This window comes from Eublepharis macularius, chromosome 4 (genome assembly GCF_028583425.1).
Source record: "Eublepharis macularius isolate TG4126 chromosome 4, MPM_Emac_v1.0, whole genome shotgun sequence".
Taxonomy (NCBI): domain Eukaryota; kingdom Metazoa; phylum Chordata; class Lepidosauria; order Squamata; family Eublepharidae; genus Eublepharis; species Eublepharis macularius.
In genome coordinates, this window is record NC_072793.1 from 174479577 (window position 1) to 174504849 (window position 25273).

Sequence of the window (25273 nt, forward strand, 5' to 3'; positions counted from 1 at the left end):
ATCACTCTCAGCCTAACCTACCTCAAAGGGTTGTTGTGAGAATAAAATGGAGGAGAATTATGCCACAGGCTCAACTACTTTAACACACTCCACATGGATCTGCCACTGAAGAGAGAAAATCCAGCGGGTATGGAATGCCATGTCAACTATTATTAGGCTTCACATCTAGAATGCACATTAAACACTTTTCGCAATTTCTCCGTAATCGACTGATTAGTTTTTACGCTCCATTCCAGGTGCTGCTTCTAACCTACAAAGCTTTTCAGGGCCCAGGGTCCACATCTCTCTACAGGACCAGCTCTCTCTATATGCTCTGCTGCAATAGCTTCGCTCATCTGAGCAAAGCCAAGGGGTGAGTTGTATAGCTGCCCATATCGAGACAGCGGCTCTTACGGCTGCCACTTCATTTACATTCAATTTAATTTTTTGAATTTCTAACCAGCCTGCCCTGCAAACAGGCTCGGGGGGGGACAACATTGTTAAACTATAATAACACTTTTAAGACTAACCAACTTTGCTGTAGCATAAGCTTTCGAGAATCACAGTTCTCTTCGTCAGATGCATCTGATGAAGAGAACTGTGATTCTCGAAAGCTGATGCTATAGTAAAGTTGGTTAGTCTTAAAACTGCTACTGGACTCTTTTCTATTTTGCTACTACAGACTAACACAGCTAACTCCTCTGGATCTATAACAACACTAAATACAGTATAAATCATACAGTACAAAATACAGAATACAATTTAAAACCATAAAACCATATCCAGTAGCAGTGAAGATATTTAAAAAATACACTTCTTCAGCAATCAAAAACGGTAAGACTGGCCAAGTTACAGATGTTTCAAATAAGCAGTGGACCAAGGCCACAGCAGAGATGCTGACCAGGTAGCCCACCCAGACCTCACTTATCGTTATAGGCCTGGTGGAACATCTAGGAGGGCACCGATCTCGGGGGAGAGAGAGTTCCACCAGGTCGGTGCCAGGACCGAAAATGTCCTGGCCCTAGTGGCTAGGCAAATGTCCTCGGGGCCAGGGACCACCAGAAGATGTTGATCGACTGAACCAAGAGCCCTCCAGGGAACATACGGCTAGAGGCAGTTCTGCAGGTCCCAGTCCGTTTAGGGCTTTGAACATCGTAGTCAGTACTTTAAACCTAACCCGGAACTCAACTGGAAGCCAGTACAGCTGGCATAAAACAGGTCTAATGTGTGTGGTCTAATATCACAGTGAGGATATGTGCTGCTGTATTCTGGACCAGCTGCTAACTTCTGGATCAACCTCAAAGGCAGCGTTGCATACAGTGAGTTACAGTAGTCTAATCTGGAGGTGACCATTGCCTACATCACTGTTGCTAGGTTGCTAGTCGAGAGGTAAGGAACAAGCTGCCCGATCTGCCGAAGATAATAAAATGCAGACCTGGCAACTGCAGTGACCTGGGCACTTGGGAGACTTGCCTGCCCGATGTGCTCAGGAAGGGTCCAGCAATTGTACCATCCCACAGACTGTGTCAAACAGAATGGTTTAAGGTGGCATATTCATAAAGGGAATGGAGGTAGAAAGTGCTGTCAAGTCATAGCTGACTTATGGTGACTCTTGGTGGGGATTTAAAGGCAAGAGACTAAGAAAGGTGGTTTGCAATTGCCTGCCTCTGCATAGTGACCCTGGTCTTCCTTGGAGGTCTCCTATCCAATCACTAACCAAGGCCAACCTTGCTTAGCTTCTCAGATCTGACCAGAATATGTTTGCCTGGGCTATCCAGTTCAGGGCAAAAGAACAATTAGCTTCCTCCAAACAATCATTAGGAAGGGAGGGAGGGAGGAATGTGTAAGACAGAATGGTTTAACATAAATGTATTTTATGTAATGTCCTTCAACACTCAAAACATTTCTATGGTTCCTCTCCTGCATCAATTTGTTGATGACGAGTAAGGTTCCCACTCTGACTGAACCTTTTCCCATACACCTGGCAATTATATGGCTCCACTCATGTGTGAATTCTTCAATCGGAATTAAGGTCTCCTCTCTGACAGAAGCCTTTTCCACACTCCAGGCATTTATAAGGTTTCTTACCTGTGTGAAATCTATGGGAATTAAGGTGTCCACTCCGACTGAACCTTTTCCCACATTCTAGACATTCCTATGGCTTCTCCCCTGTGTGTATTCTTCTATGGGAATTAAAGTTCCTGTTCAGTTTGAACCTTTTTCCACACTCCAGGCATTTATAAGGTTTCTTACCTGGGTGAACTCTTCTGTGGTAATTAAGGTGTCCACTCTGAAGCTTTTCCCGCAGACCAGGCAGCTATATGGCTTCTCCTCTGTGTGAATTCTTTGATGGGATTTAAGGTGTCCACTCTGACTGAAGCTTTTTCCACACCCCAGGCATTTATAAGGTTTCTTACCTGCGTGAATTCTTTGGTGGGAAGAAAGGTTTGCACTCTGACTGAAACTTTTCCCACACTCCAGGCATTTATATGGCTTCTCTCCTGTGTGAATTCTTAGATGGGAATTAAGGTGTTCACTCCTACGGAAGCTTTTCTCACACACCTGGCATTTATATGGCTTCTCCCCTGTGTGAATTTTTTGATGACAAATAAGGTTTGCATTCCAACTGAAGCTTTTCCCAAACTCCAGACATTTATATAGTTTCTCCCTTGTCTGACTTATTTGATGGGAATGAAGGTTTCCATTCTGATTGAAGCTTGTTCCACACTCTAGGCATTTATGTGGCTTCTTCCCTGAGTGGATTCTTTGCTGGGAAATAAAGCTTCCAGTATAACTGAAGCTTTTTTTGCACTTCAGGCATTTATATATTTTCTTTCTTTCATGGTCTTTCAAATGCATTTTAATGTCTGATTTTTTAGGAATTTTCTTTCCACTTGCTGGATAATCATTTATATTATTTCCTTTGTACATTTTTTGAAGAAGTGGAATTTCATGACAGTCATCACCCTGTGAAAGACCAGAATTATTCCTCCTTTTACCTAGGTGTTTTCTCTCCTTCTTCCTCATTGAACCACAATATTCAACCTCCTCTTTTCCATGTGAATATGTATCCCCTTTTTCCAGGTCTAGATGCTCAGATGTTCCATTTGCTGACTCCCACATGCCACCTGCTGAATGAAAGAGAAACCTCGTGTGATCATAGGACACTTTTATCACATATTGTTGCCAAGAGTTTTCTACTTTGCTTTGTAATGGTTGTGTTTGCACTCTGTGGATGCATTGAGATCCATGCAATGGCTGTACATAATAATTGACTATGAATTTTCATGACCTGACTGAAGAAGACATGTGGGTCATTTCCAACCATTATTTAAAAATTGATTTCTGATGGCCCAAACCAATTACAACAATACAGTGGGATTTACCCATTCCATTGAAATATCTCTCTGGTATCTTGTTCGTGTAGTTCAAAGTTTTGCTCAGGCATAATTTTGGATGATATGTTAGTGTAGTATACAAAAATGTTAACCATGAAGAAGGCCATACAGCCAAAATACGTTTTGTTTGCTTTGGTATACGTGCATTTTACACCTCAATGAATTGTACCTAATCACAGGAAAGATTTCTGTAACATCCGTGTGTGTATAATTAAACATTTTTCGATTTAATAATTTTAAAATATTTTTGGATATATACCTTATTTCTAGATAAAAGGGTTCCCTTTTTTCCACCTTCTTGGTCACCTGCACTCTTTGAATGCTCATGGGTTAAGCTCACACGCTGTACCCAGTTCTCCCCCTCACTTTCTTAATCGCTTCTAAGTTCCAAGATGACTAAGCTGGCAGAGCAGCGATCTCTATGGTAATGAAGGAAACACTAGATGACAAAAAAAGAGTGTATACTGTGGAGGAACGGGCGCTAGCTCTCAGTCCGGGCAACTGAGCCGCCGTCAATAGCCTGCTAGCCCCGCTATCTGCCTCCGACCATCCCTGGTGGGCGTGGCTCACACTCTCCATCGCTGCCACCACTCACTGATTTGTACACCGCCTGACTGAGGGGCAGTGAGACCCCTCCAGCTGAATTTCCGTACTGGGAAGTGAATTACCCAATCTTTGGTTGGGCCCTGGAGAATTGGCAACCCACCAAGGTCTACCCTTATCAGTTTCTCCTGGGCTCCCTCCTTTCTTGTAGCGTGCCAAGTGGGGGAGGTTATGTAGTCAGAGCAACACAAGGTTCTTTATATTCAAAAAGTATAATTTAATAACTATATACAGAGCACTTGCACAGAAAGCAGGTAAAGGCACAACACATAGGGGTAGACCCCCCCCTTTCGTAACCCATAGGGCAGAAACTTAAACAGAAGAGAACCGCCATCTGCTTTCCCTACCACACTGTTCCCTACTCTACCTTAAGAGGGTGGTGGTCTGAGGGAAGGTTCCCCCTTTCTTTCCTTTCTGCTGCCTCCCAGGCCCTCCACATTTAGGGCCTAGGCACCTGGGTTTCACCCAGCAGCAGGAGGCTCTCCTTCTTCAACCAAGAAGGCGACTTACTTCCCCTCAGGATGGGCTGGGTATTTCTGTGGAGGCTGCTCCACCCCTTATTTTTCCCGCACTTTCTTGGCCCGGGGCAGCTGGGAGCTGTAGTCCAGGAAGAAGGGCGTCCCCTACCAAGACTCCTGCAGGCCCCTCCCTGGCACTACAGCCCATTAAACCCCATGGGGAACATTTTTTCCCCCTTTAAGACAGATTAACCGCAACCAGCACTCATTTCACCCTTAGTAACCATTTCGTTACATAAACAATGGAGACTTCCTGCCTCAATATGAACCCGGCATTTTATGAAGTTGTTATACCTTAGGATATTCTTGTGCTGTTTTTTTTTTAAAAAAAATTGCAAAAGCCTTGGAGGCCCAGGGGAGGGGAATGGCCACTTCTGGAGAATTGGGGAAGGGAAACCTGCCAAGTGGAAGCCCCATGGCTGCTGCACATTATCTTTAGCAACAGGGAAACCACAAAATTCCCTCCCCGTGTGGAATCCCATCAATACCAAGGTTTAGGGTCTAGATAGCATTTCACTAGGACAGTTATTGGCAGAGTGACAAGGGAGAGAGAAAATTCTGGCCTAGTCACCTAAAGCAAAGGAGAAATCAGTGGCATTTCTGCCCTGGTTCATTTTCCCAAGGAAATTTCCAGGAAGGAGATGCACTAGTTTTTAGAAGGGGGGCTTCCAGTCGGTGTGTGTGTGTGGCTTCTAGGGAAAAACGTGCCTTGAGAAGGCAGCCAAAAGCAACCATAAAAGAGAATAGAGATACGCGATCCCGTGGCTAAATGAGAGATGGTGGTTAGATGAAGAACGTAACTGGACTGATTTTAACATGTACAACAAACTTTGATCCAGTAACTCAGATGTGCCTCTCTTTTCAAACACATCATAGTGACCAATAAAGCATGAGGAGATAAGATGCATTTTTCCATACTTGATTTTCATGGGCACAAATATTGTCATCTGTGGTGTTCAGTTCTTGTTTCTTTTGTGTGTCCATTGTACACTAAGCATTTAAGGTAAATATTTCTCTCTAGCAATAAAGCCCATTGTGAGAAAAAATACAATGGGCTCTAGAAAGGGGAGAGTGGGCAGGCAGGCATTCCCTCCTCCTCCTCCACGCCTGATCCTGGACAAGTGAAGGCAGGGTGGGTGGGAAATGCCAACTGACCCTCTTGATCCTGGCGGGCTGAGGTGGGGGGAGGCATTGCCACCTGCTCTGCTCCTGATCCTGACTGAATGAGGGGGGTAGGAATTGCCATCTGTTCTGTGTCCAATCAGAGCTGAGTGAAGGAGGGTGGGCATTGTCACCTGCTCCACGTCTGATCCTGGCCGAGTGAAGGAGGGTGGGCATTGATGCCATCTGTGCTCCTGATTCCAGCCAGGTGAAGGTGGGGGTGGGCATTGCCTCCTGATCTCAGCTCGGTGAAGGCATGGAGCCGGCATTGCCACCTGCTCCGTGCCTGATCATGGTCAAATAAAGGTGAGGGGCAGGCATTGCCACCTGCTCTGCTCGTGATCCCAACCATGTGAAGGCAGGGAGTGGGCATTGCCACCAGGTCCGCTCCTGATCCTGGCTGGAAGAAGGCAGTGGGTGGGCATTGCCACCTGGTCCGCTCCTAATCCCGGACGGGTGAAGGTGGGGAGCGGGCACTGCCATCTGCTCCATGCCTGATCTTGGCCGGGTGAAGTCAAGGGCAGGGTTCGCCACCTTCTTCACTCCTGATCCTGGCTGAGTGAAGGCAGGGGGGGCTGGCATTGCCATCTGCTCTGCTTCTGATCCTGGCTAGGTGAAAGTGAAAGGGCAGGTATTGCCACCTGATCCGTGCCTGATCCCAGATGGATGAAGGCTCGCGGGCGGGCATTGCCTCCTGCTCTTTCCTGATCCCAGCAGGGTGATGGCTAGAAGCAGGAATTGCCACCTGCTCTGCTCCTGATCCCTGTCAGGAGAAGGTGGGGAGCGGGCATTGCCACCTGCTCTGTTCCTGATCCTGGCTGAATGAAGGCGGGTGGGCATTGCCTCCTGCTTCCCTCCTGATCCTGGCTGGGTGAAGGCAGGGAGCAGTCATTGCCACCTGCTCCATTCCTGATCTCAGCCTAGGTTTCCTGCCCCAGCAGTGCCCTCTAGTGGGGCACCAGGGTAGGAAGTGAGTTGTCTAGAATACGCTTACTTTTATATAGTAAGATGAGGTCTTTGTACGCACCAAAAGCCTCAATTTTACATTGGAAGAAAGCAGGAATTAAGAGTCCAGTTTACATTCAAAAAGAGAAGCCAGCCACAGAAGTGACAGTTCACTCTCACCATTCACCTCAAGTGTCCCCAGCAGAAGCAAGAGTCAATCTTGCTTCTTGTAGAAGCAGCTGTCAATCTTGCATCACCTCTGAAGGGAGAAAAACTCCTGCCTTCCACAAGAACACCCTGTTCACCCAGCGCCTGTGCTACATGCAAGTCAGCTCTGGGCCAGCCTGGCTGCCCTTCCCAAGCAATCCGCCACCGCTCTGTCCCACCACCTTTCTCTCTGCCAGGGTCTCTGAGAGCAGCTCTTTCCTTGTTAAAACTACAGATTGGGTAGGGAACTAAACCAGCCTCTTGATGGGCTGCTCCAGACAACAGGCCATCGGCTGTAAGTGGAAGAGATTAATCCTGACTAGGGTTTAAAACTGGCTGGGAAAGCCGGGATTTCCGCTGCAAGGTGCTGAATGTTGCACTGCTGTGGCATCCTGCTGGCTCATCTCTCTGGGCCAGGCAACACGGCTCTGTGCTTGGGGGAGGAGGTAGGATGTGTTCATATGAGATCTGTCTGCAGCTGCTTTGAGTCATGTCTCTGAGGAAAAGCCCACGCATTGCTTTGCAGGCCCAGCATCCCAGGATCAAGTCTCCAGTTAAGGGATGGCCAGAGAGCCACGGCCTCTCAGAGTGGAAAGCACTTGGCATAAGTCATCCAACTTGGGAGGAGGAAGTGGCCTGTTTTCATACAGCCAGGATCTACAAGCAGCATTTCAGCTTCATTCATCTGAACAGGGCCTTCTGCAGATATCACCCTGCAGTTGGTAAAACCAACAGCTGCCTGCACTCGTCCTTTCTCTGTGGCAGCCTCCATCTTAAGGAATGGCTTGTCTGAGGACATCATGAAAGCTCCAGATCTCTTTGTTATTATAAATCATGCAAGATCAAATTATTCAGAAGGGCTTTCTACTCAGATTATAGGGCAGTGTCATAAATAAATAATAGCTGAAAGAGATACCTTGGAAAGGGACAGGGACTGTAGACTAGACTAGGTAATGTCTGCTGATGTACATATAGTCCTCTGGGTAGTTCAATGTTGCTGAAGATGTCATGTTGATTAATTATGCTTTAATTGAGAAAGATTTCATTTATATGTTCGGCTTTATGTTAGTTGTCAAATTTGTGCCTATGATACCCTATCCTATCTGTTTTTCCATTGCATTTCCTAACTGTTGATCTAATTGTGTTTTTACTCTGTGAATGTCCTTGCTATTGATTACATTGTGTTTACTTGCAGTATGTAATCCGCCTTGGATCTTGGTGAGAAAGGCGGACTATAAATGCGAAATATGAAATCACAAGCCAACCAAGCTCTTTGAAGAAGAAGCTCAAACTCCAAGGAGAAACAAGGCCATACAAATCTACCAGCCCTTGGAAGGAAGTACGAGCAACACACAGTTCCTGCAACAGATTAAAAGCAGATACCTGCCAATCCTTCCTCTTCATCAGAGATCCGGGGAAACAGCTCTTCCTCTTCTTCCAGCCAGGATACGAGGCCAGGTTTGGCAATCTCAGGTCCTTTTATCAGGGAAAAAAAATCCACAAAATTATAATGCTTCTCTGTGCACATACATTCAGTAATTCCAAGCCAGGACTACTGCTCCTCCAGGAATACACAACAGACAAGTAATAGGGGTGGGATGTTATGGGGCCATATTTGGCACTGGAAGTTCTGTGCCTGTTCCATGCCATGCTGAAAAGGAAATACCAGCTGAGAACTATGTCAGAACTAAGAGAAGCCAGCAGAGCTCCGTCCATAGCCACATCTCAAGATGAGACAAGACCCAGACTGGAGGGACCCCCGCCCGCGGTTAGCCCTCCCACCTTCTCCAGATCAAGGTTCATGGCACCTCTTCCGATACCCTCTCTTGTGGTCCAGACGCAGCAATGCCAGAAGGGCTCCTTCGCCACAAGGACCCACAACCCCTCCCACATCAGAGGAAGAGTCATGGATGGTGGCAGAGATCAGCCAGTGAGCCCAGAGCAGATTGCCTGACCACATCTTTCCTCAATAAGGAGTTCCTTAAAAGCAGTCCACACATCATGAAGAAGAGATCCCAGCAGAAGAGGATCCTCACCCAGAGAGGCCACGTTCCCAAAATTCTCCAGCATGACCTCCTTGTACAGGGCTCTCTGGGCTGGGCTCAGCAGGGTCCACTCCCCCTGGGTGAAATGCACAGCCACCTCTTCAAAGGACACCCCACCCTGGAAGGAGAAGAAAAAGTATCTTTATATTGCTGGAAAGGTGGTCCATGAGAAAGAAAACCCCAAAAGTTGGTGAGGCGTAGTGTTTAGAGTGAAAGACTAGGACCTGGGAGGACTGAGTTCGGATTCCCTCTGTGCCATGCAAGCTTGCCCAGGGGCATTGGTCCCATCCAAATTTCACAGCCTAAGCTACCTCACAAGACTGTTGTTGGGAGGGTTAAGCAGAGAAAAGAAGAATGGGTGTGAATAGCAGCTTTGAGCCCGTTCAGTGAACAAAGCAGGAGGTGATTTTGAAAACAGGAATAAATAAGAAGAAAAACCAGGGATGGTAAAACCAAAGCAGAATCTCAGCAGCAAAGAGGAGGGGAGAAGAGCCTCATGGAGACCTTTGCCTCCCCGCTCCAAGTCTTCCTTGGGGACATTCCAGGCCCACTGGGGCTCTCTTCATTCACAGGGGCCAGCAGCCTGGTGGGGAAGAGGCCAGAGATATCCATGTAGAGCGGCAAATACTTTTCCATGGGAAATCTGTGGCACAGTCTCGTGTTCTTATCTGAACATGGAACCCAACACAGGATGAGACCCCTTCCCACCTTCCAAGCAGGCAGCCTCGACATCTTGCATCGCTAGGACCAAGGGGAAAGAGCAGATCCTCTGATCCTTGCAAGGGAGGAGGAAGCACCCCTCCGTTCCCTGCACATCTCCCTTACCTGAGCCGGCTGCATGGCTGGACTTTTCCTTCAACACACAAAGGAGAAAGCAGAGAAACTATCGAGGGCGTCTTTCCGCTGCTTCCTGGGAGGGTGAGAAAGAAAAATGGAGGGAAACTATTTTTGCGGCACACCAATTTCTATGCCAGTCCCTTCAGCGAAGCTCTCTCTGGATTTGCTTCAGGGCACAATTCAATATCTTGGGTTTGATCAAGGAAGACTCCAGAGTCTTCGATTTTATTTTTATTTATGTCGTTTATATCCCGCCTTTCTCATTGAGACTCAAGGCGGATTACATAGTGTGGGATCAGTACAGTCAATATCAAAGACATTTCAGCAAACAATACAATAGGTAATATAAATACAAATTTGCATACATAAAATCAGCCAAAATCCAATGCAGAGTAGAAGAAATGCTGAAATTGAGCATAAGCCATCTAAGACCAACATATTAATAACCTAGAACTACCCAGTAGGATCTTTCTTAAAGGAATAGACAGTACATTATAGCATATACGTAAAGCAACAAATGTGCAAATGAGATCTAAAGACCCAATATCTCCCCGCCCCCCTCCCCAGCCATTCCATATGGGGGAAGGGTCCATCTTCCTTATCAATCTGTCCCCCTCCCCCCCCCCGGCCATGTTTCACAGCAACCTTGCCAAATCCTTTCCTGGGCGCTGAGTCCCTGACCCAGCCAGAAGCCACCCTCCTCCCCTCTGAGGGAGGACAAGACCCTCTGGCCTGTTCCACACACAACTAGTAGGAGGCAATGGAAATGAGGTGGCTGAGCCCTGAGGTGATGGGATGGCCTGCCTGAGGCGAGGCGGCAGGTGGGAGATGCCAGCTGGGAACTGAAATCTCCCCACACAGAGAAAACTAGCCCTTCAGGGGAAAAGATTCTGCTCTCTCTCTCTCTGCTTGCCATGACACTTTTCTGTGATAGGATTTTAGCAGAGGGAGGCATCCCAAAATGTGTTCTTCCTTGCACAGTCTCAAGCCGATTTGAAGGCATGTGTGGAGAAAGCAGGGGAAGTGCCTGAAATTGCCATCCCCTCCACCCCCTCACGTCTCTGCCAGCTCATTCTGCTTGACATGCGGAATTGGTCTGAAACTCTGGTTTATCCATGTGCCAGACGGGGGATGTTTCTCTTGTCTGCTGACCCCAAAGACATCCTGCACCCACGGATGATAATCTGTGGGAGGTTGGAGGGAGAAGTCCCCTTCACACACACCCAGTAGATGAGAAAAGCAGCCAAGAAGTTACGGGAGACGGACCAGGGCAGCCAAGTAGAGTAACGGAGGAGCAGTGGAGAGGAAGGGGGACCATCTAAGGCGTTTTCCACACGAGGCCAGGCTTGTCGCAGCTGCAGCCGCCAATACAGGGCAGCAACAGCAATGGGGCTTCCACAAGGCAGGTTTCCTGTAATTTCCCTGCCCCCTCTTCCAGTAGTGCCCACCACCCCCTAACCCTTCCGTGTCACTGATTTTTTTCTCCCCCTTGTTTTAAAACTTGGGTACTGGACTGATATAACTACACTGTCATAACGTCATACCAGGATGTGAATCAAGTTCTTTGAATCCCATCTTCCGCCTTTTAAAACAGGTACGTTTCTAGCCCCCCTTGTTGTGAAGATATGAGGAGAAAGGCTGATCTCTGCAGAGGAAGGGTTAGTTTTTTTTTAAAAAAAAAGCAAATTGGGAATTCTAAGAACCTGACAGAAACATTGTTATAAGAATAATCAACAGCCATTTTAAAAATAAAATCCACGGGGCCTTTTGCAGGAGAGGAAATGGCTGCCATGGAGGCAGGGGAATGGATGCTGTGAGGGTAAAATAGAGAAAATCCAAACTTTCCTGGTTTGCCGAGAACTCCGGAATTTTGGTGCAGGGGCCTCCTGGCTTTGCAGAGAGGAGGAAATTGCTGTCCAGCGGACTTTTCCACACACCACACACCACTTCATGGCAAAGCCACGGCACAAAGGATCCATGAGAATCCTTGCCTTGGAACAATGTTTTTGGACTGTGACATGCTTGCGAACCAGTAGTGGCATGATTTTTGTGGTCCTATCTGTGGCTATGGAAATGATATTGGATTGTATGGTGAGTTTGACACCAAGTAAAAATCCAGAAGATCCAAGAGGATCCATTCCCTGCAATCCTGTTTTTACACCGTGGCAGCTCTTGGAAGTGGTGGGTACATGAGATTTTGGGTGCAATCTGTGACAGCGAACATGATATTTGATTGCATGATGACTGATGGGTGGTGCCATTTAAAAATCCAGAGGATCCGTGCTTTTGAACCACATTTTTGTGCCGTGGCAGTGCTGCAGTGTGGTGGGTGCATGATTGATCCATGCCTTGAAACCACATTTTAAGGGTTGAGCATTGCCCCCTTAAGTCAGCTGGGATCAGGAGTGGAGCAGGTGGCAATGCCCGACCCTGCCTTAACCCAGCTGGTATTAGGAGTGGAGCAGGGGGCAATGTCCACCCCCACCTTAACCCAGCTGCTATTAGGAGTGAAGCAGGTGGCAATGCCCTCCCCTGCCTTATCACAACTGCCATTAGGAGCGGAACAAGTGGCAATGCCCACCCCCGCCTTAACCCAGCTGATATTAGGAGCACAGCAGGTGGCAATGCACACCCCCTTAAGTCACCTGGGATCAGGAGTGGAGCAGGTGGCAATGCTCGACCCTGCCTTAGCCCAGCTGGTATTAGGAGCAGAGCAGGGGGGGGCAATGCCCACCCCCACCTTAACCTAGCTGGTATTAGGAGTGAAGCAGGTGTCAATGCCAACTCACCTTCGCCCAGCTGGGATCAGGAGCGGAGCAGGTGGCTATGCCTACTCTCCGCCTTAACCCAGCTAGTATTAGGAGCAGAGAAGGTTGCCATGGCCCCCCTTCATCCAGGTGGGATCAGGCACAGAGCAGATGGCAATGCCCGCCCCCTTCAGCCTACTGGAATAAGGCACTGAGCAGGTGGCAATGCCCACCCCATCTTCACCCTGTCAGAATCAGGCACCAAGGAGGCAGCAATCTCCGCCCCCCCCCTTTCAACTTGCCGGAATCAGGAGCGGAGGTGGCAATGCTCGCACCCCCTTCACCCAGCTAGGATCAGGCTTGTTGCAGGCAGCAATGTCTGCCCCCTTTGCACGTAGCAAAGCCCACTCTCTGCCTTTACCTGTCAGGATCAGGCAAGGAGCAGGAAGTAATTCCCGCTCCTCCCTTCGCCCAGCAGGGAACAGGTGGCAATGCCCTCTCCTTCACCCAGCTAGGATCAGGCTTGGAGCAGGCAGCAATGCCTGCCCCCCTTCACCCAGCCATAATCAGGCGCAGAGTAGAAGGCAATGCCTATTTTCCCTTCACCTGGCTGGGATCAGGAGCGGAGCCGGTGGCAATGCCTGCCCCCCTTTACCCGACCTGTATCAGGCATGCAGCAGGTAGCAAAGCCCACCACCCCTTCAGTTGATGGGAGCAGGTGGCTATGTCCACCCCCTTCCTTCACCAGCCAGGATCAGTTACGGAGGAGGAGGGAATTCCTGCCTGCCCGCTCTCCCCTTTCTAGAGCCCGTTGTATTTTTCCCCACAACGAGCTTTGTTTCTAGTCCCTCATAATTGTGCTGCAGCTTTCCTACATCTGTGGCCTTTTGGGGGGCTACCAGTTTTCTGCAGAGGTAATTCTGGTCCCATTCAGGACTGCATGGGGAGAAGTCCCAGTTGAGTGATGGGCTCTCCCCTGCTGTGGGGTGGGGGATGGGGGAGAGAAATAGACTTCACTGCTATCCGTTGTTAAGTACAATTCTGGTGGGTGGTTTCTCTGTTGTTTAATATGTCAGAATCCCTTAGGCTGTTTTAGCCTTTTTTTTCCAGCTCTGTATCAGATTCTTGCTGGTTTTAAATCTTGCAAATTTGCATTTATAGATCTTATTGCATTGTTTATTGAAATTGACTGTAGTGACTCACACAACTTAATCCACCTTGAGTCTCACTGAGAAAGGCCGACTATAAATAAATAAACAAGACCCACCCACCCACCTCGCCCCCAGCAAAAGGCAACCTCTCCTGCCAGTTCGCTCTTAGTTCTGTCTGGGGAGGGGAAAGTCAGAACCTAAAAGAAGAGAATCATGGCAAAGCGCGGGCTGGACCCTGCTTGGAGACTGAGAGCGGGACCACAAGTGACGCCTGACACAGGTTGGACACTAGTCAGCTTCCCTCAAGTTTTGATGGGAAATGTAGGCATCCTGGTCTTGCAGCTTGACTCTCTGACTGCTGTCCAATGGACTTTTCAACTGTCACTTGTCCAACATTCCGCCAAGCTGCCTACATTTCCCATCAAAACTGGAGGGAAGCTGGCAAGTGTCCAACCTGTGTCAGGTGTCACTTGTGGTCCCGCTCTCAGAGAGGAAGGGTGCGTTAAGGCCAGGAGCTTCTACTAGGTTTGCAAGCTGCTCTTCATTTGCTAAAACGCTTCTGGCATCTTCCAGCATTTCCTGGCTTGCTTCATCAACCTGTTCATTTCAAACAAGAAAAAATTCCAATGTACTGCCCATAACGGATTCTGCAAGAGCTCTAACAACCCCACTTCCCCCTACAAAAATGCAAAGACCGTTCATTGGCCAATCGCGTGGGTGGAGGCGAAAGGCAGGCAGGCAGGTGCGCTCTCTAGTGAGGTCCCCCTTTGCCCCCTTGGCTGCCTTAACTATTTAAATACTAAAAGGCACCGCAACAAAAGAAAATTTCAGTGGCGCAACTGGGAAGAGCAGTGAGACCTCCTTTGATGGGGGCGGCAGCATTTTTTTTTTTTTTAAATCAGCTCTCATCCAAAGCAAAGCCTGAATTGCTTCTGTCTCTAGGGTTGCCAGCCTCCAGGTAATAGCATCATAAGCACAAGGAAAGGCTGCTCCTGTACCAAGCAACGCAAAGAAAAGAGAGAAAACCTCATGGGAGCACAAGTAAATAAATAGTTATATATAATTGTATATAATTTTCAATTGCAAATTGCTACTAATCTATAATATACTCAAATAGCAAACATTTGTACAGAAGGAAACAATAAAGAGAGTCCAGGAAGTAGTATTTTCCTTTAAAGTAACCTTCAGTAGAATCTTCACAAAGACTTCCTAGAGAAAATTGTTTGAAGTAGCAGACATGCTCATAGTGGCGGCCACGCCCGATCGGGGGCCGGCTGTGTGACAGTTTTCATCCCCTCACTTCATCAGGGGCGTGGTTCACAGCTGTTGCATACACATCAGGTGTATTCTCATAGGGTATTTTCATAGGTTAATTCAAAGCTGTAATATAAATAGATTCCAACTTAAACTGCTCAAGGCTAATGCCACAAGATATATAACAATGTATACATAGGCAACCATACCACTAACCTGTTACATTTATAATGAAAGTATTTTAAAGCACGCATTTTCTCCCTTCCTGGGAAGCGGCAGCAGTATCTTCCTCTGCACACTTCCTATCCACCCACATGGTATTTAAAGACATCAGTAGTACCCTTTCATACAGCCTCCAGGTAATGGCTGGAGATCTCCCAGAATTACACCTGGCCACAGAGATCAATTCACCTGGAGAAAATGGCTACTTTGGGGGTTAGACTCTATGGAATCATGCCATGCCACGGTCTTTTCCCTCCCCAAACCCTACTTTCTCCAGGTTTCTCCCCTCAGATCTCCAGGAATTTTCCAACTTGGAGCTGGCAACCCCCCCCCCTCTCATGGCGAGATTGCATCTCAGGCTTAAAAGTCAGAGAATCTCAAAGAGGGGTGAGGAAAGGAAGATTCAGAACCCCCTTCCATGCACACTCAGACATGGGATCGTGCCCTTGGAGTTCCCCACATATTGTACCACCCATCTCTCTGTGACACTGAGAGATCTCTGTCTTTTGGTGCTACACCTCTGAAGATGCCAGCCACAGCTGCTGGCGAAACGTCAGGAACTACAATGCCAAGACCACGGCAATACAGCCCGGAAAACCCACAACAACCCTTGAACACAATATAATCAGTAGCTAGGACATCCCCAGAGCAAAAATACCATCTGAGCAACAGTTAGGGCATTCCATGAAAACAGATACACTAGGGTAGGGTAGTTGCAAATGTGAAAAGTAGCATAAAGCTGAACACATTGGCTGGATAATGCACTTCCAATCCTCTTTATAGATCATTTGGAATGGATTTTTTCGTGTGTGGAACAAAAAATCCACCTCAAACGACTGATAAAGTGCATTGAAAGTGCATTATCCAACGTGTGCGGAATCAGCCATAAAGGAAACCTTTCTGAATTAAAGCATAATTAACATGACATCTTTAGCAATGCAGAACTACCCAGTAGGAACAGACAGTACTCACTAACCTAGTCTATAGTCCCCTGTCCCTTACCAAGGTATCTCATTTAGCTATTTCTTATGACACAGCCTTATAATCTGAGTAGAAAGTCCTCCTGAATGTCTGGCTCTCTCTGTTGGTGAGCAGACGTGCCAACCTCCAGGTGCAGCCTGGAGATCTCCCAAAATGACAACTGATGTGTCCAGATGACAGACCAGTTCCCATGGCAAAAAATAGCTGCTTTGGAGGGTGGACTTTTTGGCTTGATACTCCACTGAGGTCCCTTCCCTCCTCAAACCCACTGTCCCCTTGATCCACAACCCAAATTTCCAGGAGAGGTCCCCTCTGTGTTCCTAGCTCACCCATCCAGTTTTCCTCCATTAGCGGCCTCACCACGCCCCCCCCCACACACACCAACTAGGGAACTTCTCTGGCAAGACAGTTCTGGATCTGTTCTACTGAATCTGAAGATGCTGAACCTGGGTTCAGTCAAAGAGGTTTCCTTAAGCAGAGCAGGCAGTCCACAACGAGAGAAATAAAACAGGAGTCCAGGTGCCCCCCTCCCACCCCTGGGCTGGATATCCCAGGAGAGCCTGATCTCATCAGATGTCAGAAGTTAAGCATAGAATCATAGAGTTGGAAAGGACCTCTAGGGTCATCTAGTCCAACCCCGTGCACAATGCGGGAAATTCACAGTTAACTCCCGCCATCCCCACACAGTGACCCTTACTGCATTCCCAGCAGGGAAGGCCTTGGTTAGTAATTGGATGGGAGATCTCCAAAGAAGACCAGGGTTGCAGAGGCAGGCAATGGCAAACCACCTCTGTTAGTCTCTTGCCATGAAAACCTCACCAGTGGTTGCCATAAGTCAGCTATGACTTCAGGGCAGGAATTCATTTCAGGTGCCCCCTCCAACTAGAATCAGCTACTTAAGTGTTTCCTTCATCAGTTGCATGAGGAATACATCCATTCAGGAGCAAACAACAAAGGTGGGGGGGGGGGAAGATGTTACAAAGAGAGGCCTGTTTAGAATGATACCCAATGAAAAGTGTAATCAATTCATTTGACTGGGTGGGGGGTCACTCTCAAGTGTTGTTTTAATAGGAAAAATATAAAATCTAGTACAGGATAAGCTTATCAAAAAGGAATGCTGAGCCAATCAATATCTGTAAGGGGTGAGATACGCAAGACACAAGAGGCATTCCAGGTCACTCTAAGCCTGGGGAAGGGGAGAAAATAATCTTGCACTTACTAACTAAATCTAATTCAGTGATTTTGTATTGTCAGATCTTCAGATGGGAGCCCCCAAGCGAACAGACCCTCCCCTCGCAGTCTCTTGCTTCTCCTCAAGTCTTGGCCCTGGCAAAGAGATCCTTTGGCCTTGTCAAAAGTGGACTGGGCCAAGATAGAAGGTGGGAAGAATGGAGGATTCTGGGAAAGAATTGTAGGAAAGATCCTGGCTGAAGACACCGCCAGCTCCGAAGCCCAGCGCCAACACTTCAGGCATTTCTGCTACCAAGAGGCTGAGGGGCCCCGAGAGGCTTGCAGCCGACTCCACCATCTTTGCCTCCAGGAGCTGAACTCAGAGAGGCCCAGCAAGAAGGAGATGCTGGACTGGGTGAACCTGGAGCAGTTCCTGGCTGTCCTGCCCCAGGAAATGGAAAACTGGGTCAGAGAATGTGGGCCAGAGACCAGTTCGTAGGCAGTGTCCCTGGCAGAAGGCTTCCTCCTCAGTCTGAGGAGGCTGAGAAGCAGCAAGGGTAGGTGAGGCGGACTCATCCTGGGAGGTGCAAAGGGCAGAAAATGTGAAAGACGATCCTAAAACTCTTTCTCCAAGTGCCCCCTTTCCAGGAATTAATGTGTGAAACATTCCCTTCTCTCCCATTCTTCCCTAGTAGGCCTAGGCCTACTACTGAACTTTTCCTGTCCTCATCCTCTCTTCTCCTCATTATTCTCTGCTGTTTAAAAGGCTATCTGAAGAGGCAGAAAAACCTCCCTGTCCCCAGCCAGGAGCAGCTCATCTGCGGGACTGCACAGGATGTAGCTGTAAAAGGGTAAAAGCTGTAAAAGCTGTAAAAGGTAAAAAGGATTCTTTTAGGCAGTGGAAAACTAGTCGGAGTGAGGTTGATAAAAAGGAGCATAAGCTGTGGCAAAAAAAGTGCAAGTCTGTGATCAGACAGGCAAAAAGGGAATATGAGGAGCATATTGCAAAGAACATAAAGAAAAACAATAAACAATTCTTTAAATATATTAGAAGTAGGAAACCAGCTAGGGAGGCAGTGGGGCCCTTGGATGACCAAGGCGTAAAAGGATTACTAAAGGGTGATAGGGAAATGGCCGAGAAGCTGAATGCGTTCTTCACTGTGGAAGATAAGAAGTGCATGCCCACTCCGGAAGCACTGACTTTGGGAGGGGTTTTGAAAGACCTGAGTCACATTGAGGTGACGAGAGAGGAGGTTATGCAACTGCTAGATAATTTAAAAACTGATAAATCACCGGGCCCAGATGGCATACATCCAAGAGTTCTGAAAGAACTCAAGTGTGAACTTGTAGATCTCCTCACAAAAATGTAATCTGTCATTAAACTCCGCATCTGTTCCTGAGGACTGGAAGGTAGCTAATGTTGTCCCCATCTTTAAAAAAGGTTCCAGGGGAGATCCGGGAAATTACAGGCCAGTCAGTCTGACGTCAATACCGGGTAAGTTGGTGGAAACTATTATCAAAAATAAAATTAGTGGGCACATTGATGACCAAAAGCTGATGAGGAAAACTCAGCATGGGTTCTGTAAGGGAAGATCTTGTCTCACCAATCTGTTAGAGTTTTTTGAGGGAGTGAACAAACAAGTGGACAAGGGAGACCCGATAGATATTGTTTATCTTGACTTCCAGAAAGCTTTTGACAAAGTTCCTCATCAAAGGCTCCTAAGTAAGCTCAGTAGCTATGGGATAAAGGGCCAAGTCCTCTTGTGGATCAAAAACTGGCTAATTAATAGGAAACAGAGAGTATAAACGGGCACTTCTCACAGTGGAGGGTGGTGAGCAGTGGGGTGCCACAGGGGTCGGTATTGGGTCCAATGCTTTTTAACTTGTTTATTAATGATTTGGAATTGGGATTAAGCAGTGAAGTGGCTAAATTTGCAGATGACACGAAATTGTTCAGGGTGGTGAAAGCCAGAGAGGATTGTGAGGCACTCCAAAGGGATCTGTCGAGGCTAGAAGAGTGGGCATCCATGTGGCAAATGAGGTTCAATGTAGCCAAGCGCAAAGTAATGCACATTGGAACCAAAAATCCAAAATATAAATACAAGTTGATGGGGTCTGAACTGGCGGAGACTGACCAAGAGAGAGATCTTGGAGTCATGATAGATAACTCACTAAAAACGTCAGCACAGTGTGCGACTGCCATAAAAAAAGCTAATGCTATGCTAGGGGTTATTAGGAAAGGGATTGAAAACAAATCAGCCGGTATCATAATGCCTCTGTATAAATCGATGGTGAGGCCTCATTTGGAGTACTGTGTACAGTTCTGGTCGCCACACCTTAAAAAAGATATCATAGCACTGGAAAAAGTACAGAGAAGGGCAACTAAAATGATTAAAGGGTTGGAACACTTTCCCTATGAGGAAAGATTGAGGCGCTTGGGGCTCTTTAGCCTGGAGAAAAGACGACTGAGGGGAGACATGATAGAGGTTTACAAGATAATGCACGGGTTAGAGAAGGTAGAGAAAGATGTGTTTTTCTCCCTTTCTCACAATACAAGAACTCGTGGGCACTCTATGAAATTATTGAGCAGTCGGGTTAGAACAGATAGAAGAAAATACTACTTTACACAAAGGGTGATAAACACATGGAATTCGTTGCCACAGGAGGTGGTGGCAGCTACAAGCATTGCCAGCTTCAAGAGGGGACTGGACAAATATATGGAGCAGAGGTCCATCAGTGGCTATTAGCCACAGGAGATAGATGGTATTCTCTTTGTGGGGAGGTGGTGCTCTGTTGTCTTGGTGCTGGAAGGCAGGCAGTGGGAGGGCTTCTGGTGTCCTGGCCTCACTGACAGTCCTTTAGATAGCACTGGATTTCTAGCCACTGTGTGTGACAGAATGTTGGACTGGATGGGCCACTGGCCTGATCCAACATGGCTTTGCTTATGTTCTTATGATGGTGACAGAAATGCTGGTTCTCTGGATAAGGATTGACGGGGGGCATTTCAGCTCCTGAGAATTTCTATCTTTGAGCTTCCTTCCCATGTTAGAAAGCTTTAACCAGCACTTTGAATTTTACAAAGAAGCAGTGTATTTGTATGTAGGAAGAGCTGAAGAACAGAACGCAAACATTTATTCATTTTATTGATGATATGATTTATTATTTATTCCCTTCCCCCAAAGCACTTGTTCCTCCATGACTCCTCCACTTGTTCCCTTCCCCCAAAGCACTTGTTCCTCCATGAATTAGGATCACTCAACCAAGCCATGCTCTCAGTACAAGTGTTTCCTGGCACGGGATTGCTTTCAGCACAGAGCATGGCCTTTAGGGTGGTGGCTCCAGAATGGTGTAATTCTTTGCTCCCAGAACCTGTAAGAGTTCAATCCCTTCCAATTTCTCAAAGGGCCTGAGTGAAATTGCATACATGCTTACAGTGTGGAAAGAGCTTATCTTGAAATAGTAACCTTAAGTACCATCTAAGAATCCATTCAGGAGAGAAACCATATAAATGCTCAGAGTGTGGAAAGAGCTTCAGTGTTTGTAGGTAACTTGCTTCTCATCAAAGAACCCACATGGAAGAGAAATCATATAAATGCTTAGCGGGTGGAAAGAGATTGTCTTGGAATAGTAACATTATGTCCCATCCAAGAGTCCATTCAGGGAAGAAACCATATAAATGCTCAATGTGTGGAAAGAGCTTCAGTCAGAAAGAGTACTTCACTACCCATCAAGGAATCTATAGAAGAGAGAAACCACATAAGTGCTCAGAGCATAGAAAGAGCTTCGGTCATAAGGCCAGACAACCCATCAAAAATCCACACGAGGGGAAACCGCATAAATATTTAGACAATGAAAAAAAATTTGGAATGAAAGCCATCCTTACAACCCATCAAAATGCTCACAGAGGGGTGAAAACATATAAATGCTAAGGGTACAGAAAGAGCTTCAGTCAGAAGGGCAACTTAACAGCTAATCACCATTCCCACATAGGAGAAACTATATGGGACACATAGAGCTTCTCCTCCTGTTGACAACTGATGGACTGTAACCTTTTTGGGGAGCAGTGTTTTCTTGTTAACATTGTGGAGACGTCTAATGATATTCCAAATGTAAGGCCAGTTGGATCAGACTGAAGGTTAATGTGCTCCAGGTTCCTGTTTCACAAAGTGTCCAACTTGGAGGACCAACACACAGTACACAGAAGCCAAGTCCCTCCACTTTGTTGCTTCAGGACAGCTACACAGAGGCCTGCCTACGAATGTAATCTGTGAAGAAGCTAGTGTGTGCTCGGAGGGAAGGAAAAGTGAGAATCTTACAGTATGTGTGTGGCAGATTCTAAGAGGTGGAGGATACAGGGGAATTCCAAGGAGGCTGCAGTAGCCATACACAGCAAGATCGTGTGTATGTTTTGTTGTAAACAGCAGGTGACATTCCCACCTGCGAAGAAGTCAGGAGATGTGAGGGGTGAGCAAAGTTACTTCAGGATAAGAGACACCTATACTTTGATCCCCCATTTTGTGTCCTGGATATTTGAGGGAGAAGGAGTATCTCACAAACTCCCTTTACTTCATGTCAGACCTTCTTTATTTTTACACATAATGCCTTTGTTTACAAATATATATTCCATCTTTCTATAGTTTGAGGCATCATTAAATTCATCAAGGTAAGACAGATAAAAACTCAACAGAAATCATCCCCAAACGCAAACCCATCCAGTTCAGAACTGAGAGAGAGAGGGGGGGAAAAGTCCACCCAAGCCCTCCAAAACAGGTCCTTCCTACAAAACGAGGACAGTGGGGTCACGGATGTCACTTTCAGGAGACTGTGTTATGCCAGGACCCCGGCAGTCATCCAGTGTCACACGACCTGCTAGAATCTAGGAAAGGTCCATGAAAAAGCAACTCCACCTCGCTTTTGGACCCAGAGACCAAAAGGCCAGGGGGAGAAGTAGCGTTGATCACGGTCTGAAAGGAAATAAAATGCTAACTAAAATTGACAGAATGCAAAGTGAGGTGTCTGGGTACGATTTGGCAAGAAGGTTCATCATAAAGGAAAATGTCCTTACTGGCTAAAAACATAAAGAAATGGTCGTGGTTTGTGGTTCAGGGGATTTTAAAGACAATGTCTAATTGATTTTATTGCCCACATTTCTCACCCAGACCGAAGGCAGATTACATAGTGTACGTCAATATAATCTATCTGAAGAAGGGAGCTCTAACTCTCTCTCAAAAGCTTATGCCCCGAAAATCTTGTTGGTCTCTAAGGTGCCACTGGACTCAAATCCTGCTGTCCTACCCATTTCATCTCCTTCCTCAGTTCACCGTAACAGCAAAAGTTGTCTCCTGTATCTGAGTTCCGACAAGCAAAAAACATTGTCATTGGATTTGAGTTACTCATATCAAGACTAGCTGCTGTCATGGCTGGCTTTTGTCCCAAACAAATACTAGCATAGGAAATAATTTCCTTTGAAGCCTGAAATTAGCAGATAATGTTGACTCTGAGAACCATGGTAGAGGACTGCCCCGAAACAAAGGGAACTCAGGTTTAAATGGGCTGGGATGTAAAAAGGTAGTTAAGTCCCCTGTGCAAGCACTGAGTCATTACTGATCCATGGGGGGACGTCACATCACAACGTTTTCTTGGCAGACTTTTTACGGGGTGGTTTGCCATTGCCTTCCCCAGTCATCTACACTTTACCCCAGGAAACTGGGTACTCATTTTGCCGACCTCGGAAGGATGGAAGGCTGAGTCAACCTTGAGCCGGCTACCTGAACCCAGCTTCCGCCGGGATCGAACTCAGGTTGTGAGCAGAGCTTAGGCTGCAGTCCTGCCGCTTACCACTCTGCGCCACAGGGCTGGGATGGCAGCCACCAATAGGTCGTTTCTCTTCCAGAGAGACCGCCACTATCTGCCAAGCACAAGAGCAACAGGATCCAGTAAAATATGCTTTGATACCTTCCTGTCTCTATTCCTCTGTGCTCTCTCTGGGCCCCTTCTCTGCCACTACATCTATCTCAACAGCCCCTCCTGCTCCAGCCTCCCTCTTTCTCACAACCAGAACCCCACATTTCTCTCCCCCTCTCCAGGCACTTCTGCATCCAGTAGTTTCCCCTCATTTCCTTCTCTTTGTCCTCACTAAGAATTAGCATGCACTCCCCCTCTCCCAAAAGAGACTAAGTGGAGGCTGGAACATTGAATGTGTGTGAATGTGCCATCAAGCCATCTTTGAAGATGGGATGAGACTGGACTATACCACGCTACCTGCCCTGGAGGGTCTAAAACAAGGGAATAATCACACAAAGACTGAGACTGTCATCAATTGCCTTTATGAACCGCCACTGATTAATTGATGTCTTTCCTTCTTTGATCCATTTATTAGAATAAAGTTTACAGTTGCCTACTAGAGATGTCTCCCAGGCAATGGGGGGCTTTCCAGGAAAGAACCTGCCCCTAGAAGGGCACCTGGAAGCAAACAGGGAGGCAAGCAATTTGTTTTGAAATGGTGAATATACGTCCCCCAAAGCTGGCAGCTGTGTGTTGCACCAACTGGAGTTTCCAGGTTGTCTTCAAGGGCAGCCCCAAGTAGAATGCATTGCACCAATCCAGCCTGGATCTGTCACGGCCTAGCTGTTTGACTCTGTAAGGGAGGCCAGTTTATCAGTGGTTGGAAATGAACCAAGGTGAGCCCAAGGAGATAAAGCTGGACGAAAATGTTTTAAATTAATTAATTAAGGTAGCATCCCCTGTGCCTGGGGGAATATACCTTTCTCCCAGGGGGAGAGAGGCAGGCTCAGCATCAAAGACATTTTTTTTAAAGGATCCGGTCTGGGGAACCATACCCAACTTGCTTTCCCTATAGCCACAAAGCAGCTGTGGGGAACTGATTTTTTAAAGTAGGGCAGGGGTCAGATTTGGGCTCGGAGCATGGGGAGGGGGCTTCTGCTTTCCCCCCGCAACATTTTTTGAATCTGACACAGTCCCATTTTGTACCTGCATATGCACCCAACTCTTTTTACAAGTAATGTTTATTTTGTCCCTAATATTTTGTCCCAGATACGCCTTCCTGTTGATATTGGATCCGCGCCGAGGATTTTTCCTGCCATGGTTTGAGTTCCTCCATGGTAGAAAGGCAGCAAATAAGCTTTTTAAATAAAATAAATAAAAATGGCTTCTCCTCAGACAGAGCCTCCTGTTACTTTTCTCTCTGCACCGTCACTTTACGTTGCCACCTACTTTTGGGGTGACGGGTCTTCCAGTGCAAGGAGGAAAAAAGGGGGATCTCAGGACAGGTGACATGGTCTATAACCACTTCTGCTACCTGAGATCTCCGTAGACTGCAAAATCAAAAGCCTTTTTTTAGGGATGCTCCAAATAAACTGGTGTGCAACCTTTCATATTCTCCAGAATTCTTCGTAATTCAGGATATTAAAATGAGTTGGAGGGAGGGAGGAAAAACTCAAATATTATTATTAATAACCTATTTATATACCGCTCTTCAGGATGACTTAACACCCACCCAGAGCAGTTTACAAAGTATGTCATTATTATCCCCACAACAAACACCCTGTGAGGTGGATGGGGCTAAGAGAGCTCCTAGAAGCTGTGAGCCACTGACCCAAGGTCACCCAGCTGGCTTCAAGGGGAGGAGTGGGGAATCAAACCCAGCTCTCCAGATTAGCGTCCCACGCTCTTAACCACTACACCAAACTGGCTCTTTTCAGGAGTGTTCACCTCCAAAAGTTCAGCTGAACTAGCAGTTCCCCAGCAGGACTCTGCAGCTGAAGCAAATTCATCCAACGGCTGGAATTTTAAGGTTTGGAAGACAGTCTGGCCCTATGTTGGGGGGTAGGGTTGCCAACTCTGGCTTGGGATATTCCTGGAGATTTGGGGATGGAGTCCAGGGAGGGTGGGGTTTGGGGAAGGATCTCAGTGTGGTATAAAGCCATGCACCCTCCAAAGCAGCCATTTACTCCAGGGGAACTGTCAGCTGGAGATCACACGTAATTCCGGCCAGTCCCCAGGTCCCACCTGGAGGCTGGCAATCCTACCTCCAAA

The 25273-nt window shown here is 47.1% G+C and overlaps 1 protein-coding gene across 1 annotated transcript; it reads right to left on the reverse strand.

Moving 5' to 3' along the window:
* Nucleotides 1-625: 625 nt before the first annotated feature.
* On the reverse strand, nt 626-9708 carry LOC129327094 (zinc finger protein 664-like). Its single transcript, XM_054975530.1, has 4 exons — nt 9682-9708; nt 8848-8974; nt 8195-8287; nt 626-3110 (listed from the first exon to the last, which is right to left on the reverse strand). Exons 1-4 carry the CDS (start codon nt 9694-9696, stop codon nt 2185-2187), a joined length of 1161 nt encoding a protein of 386 aa, XP_054831505.1. The 5' UTR covers nt 9697-9708; the 3' UTR covers nt 626-2184.
* Between the last annotated feature and the right edge of the window lie 15565 nt (nt 9709-25273).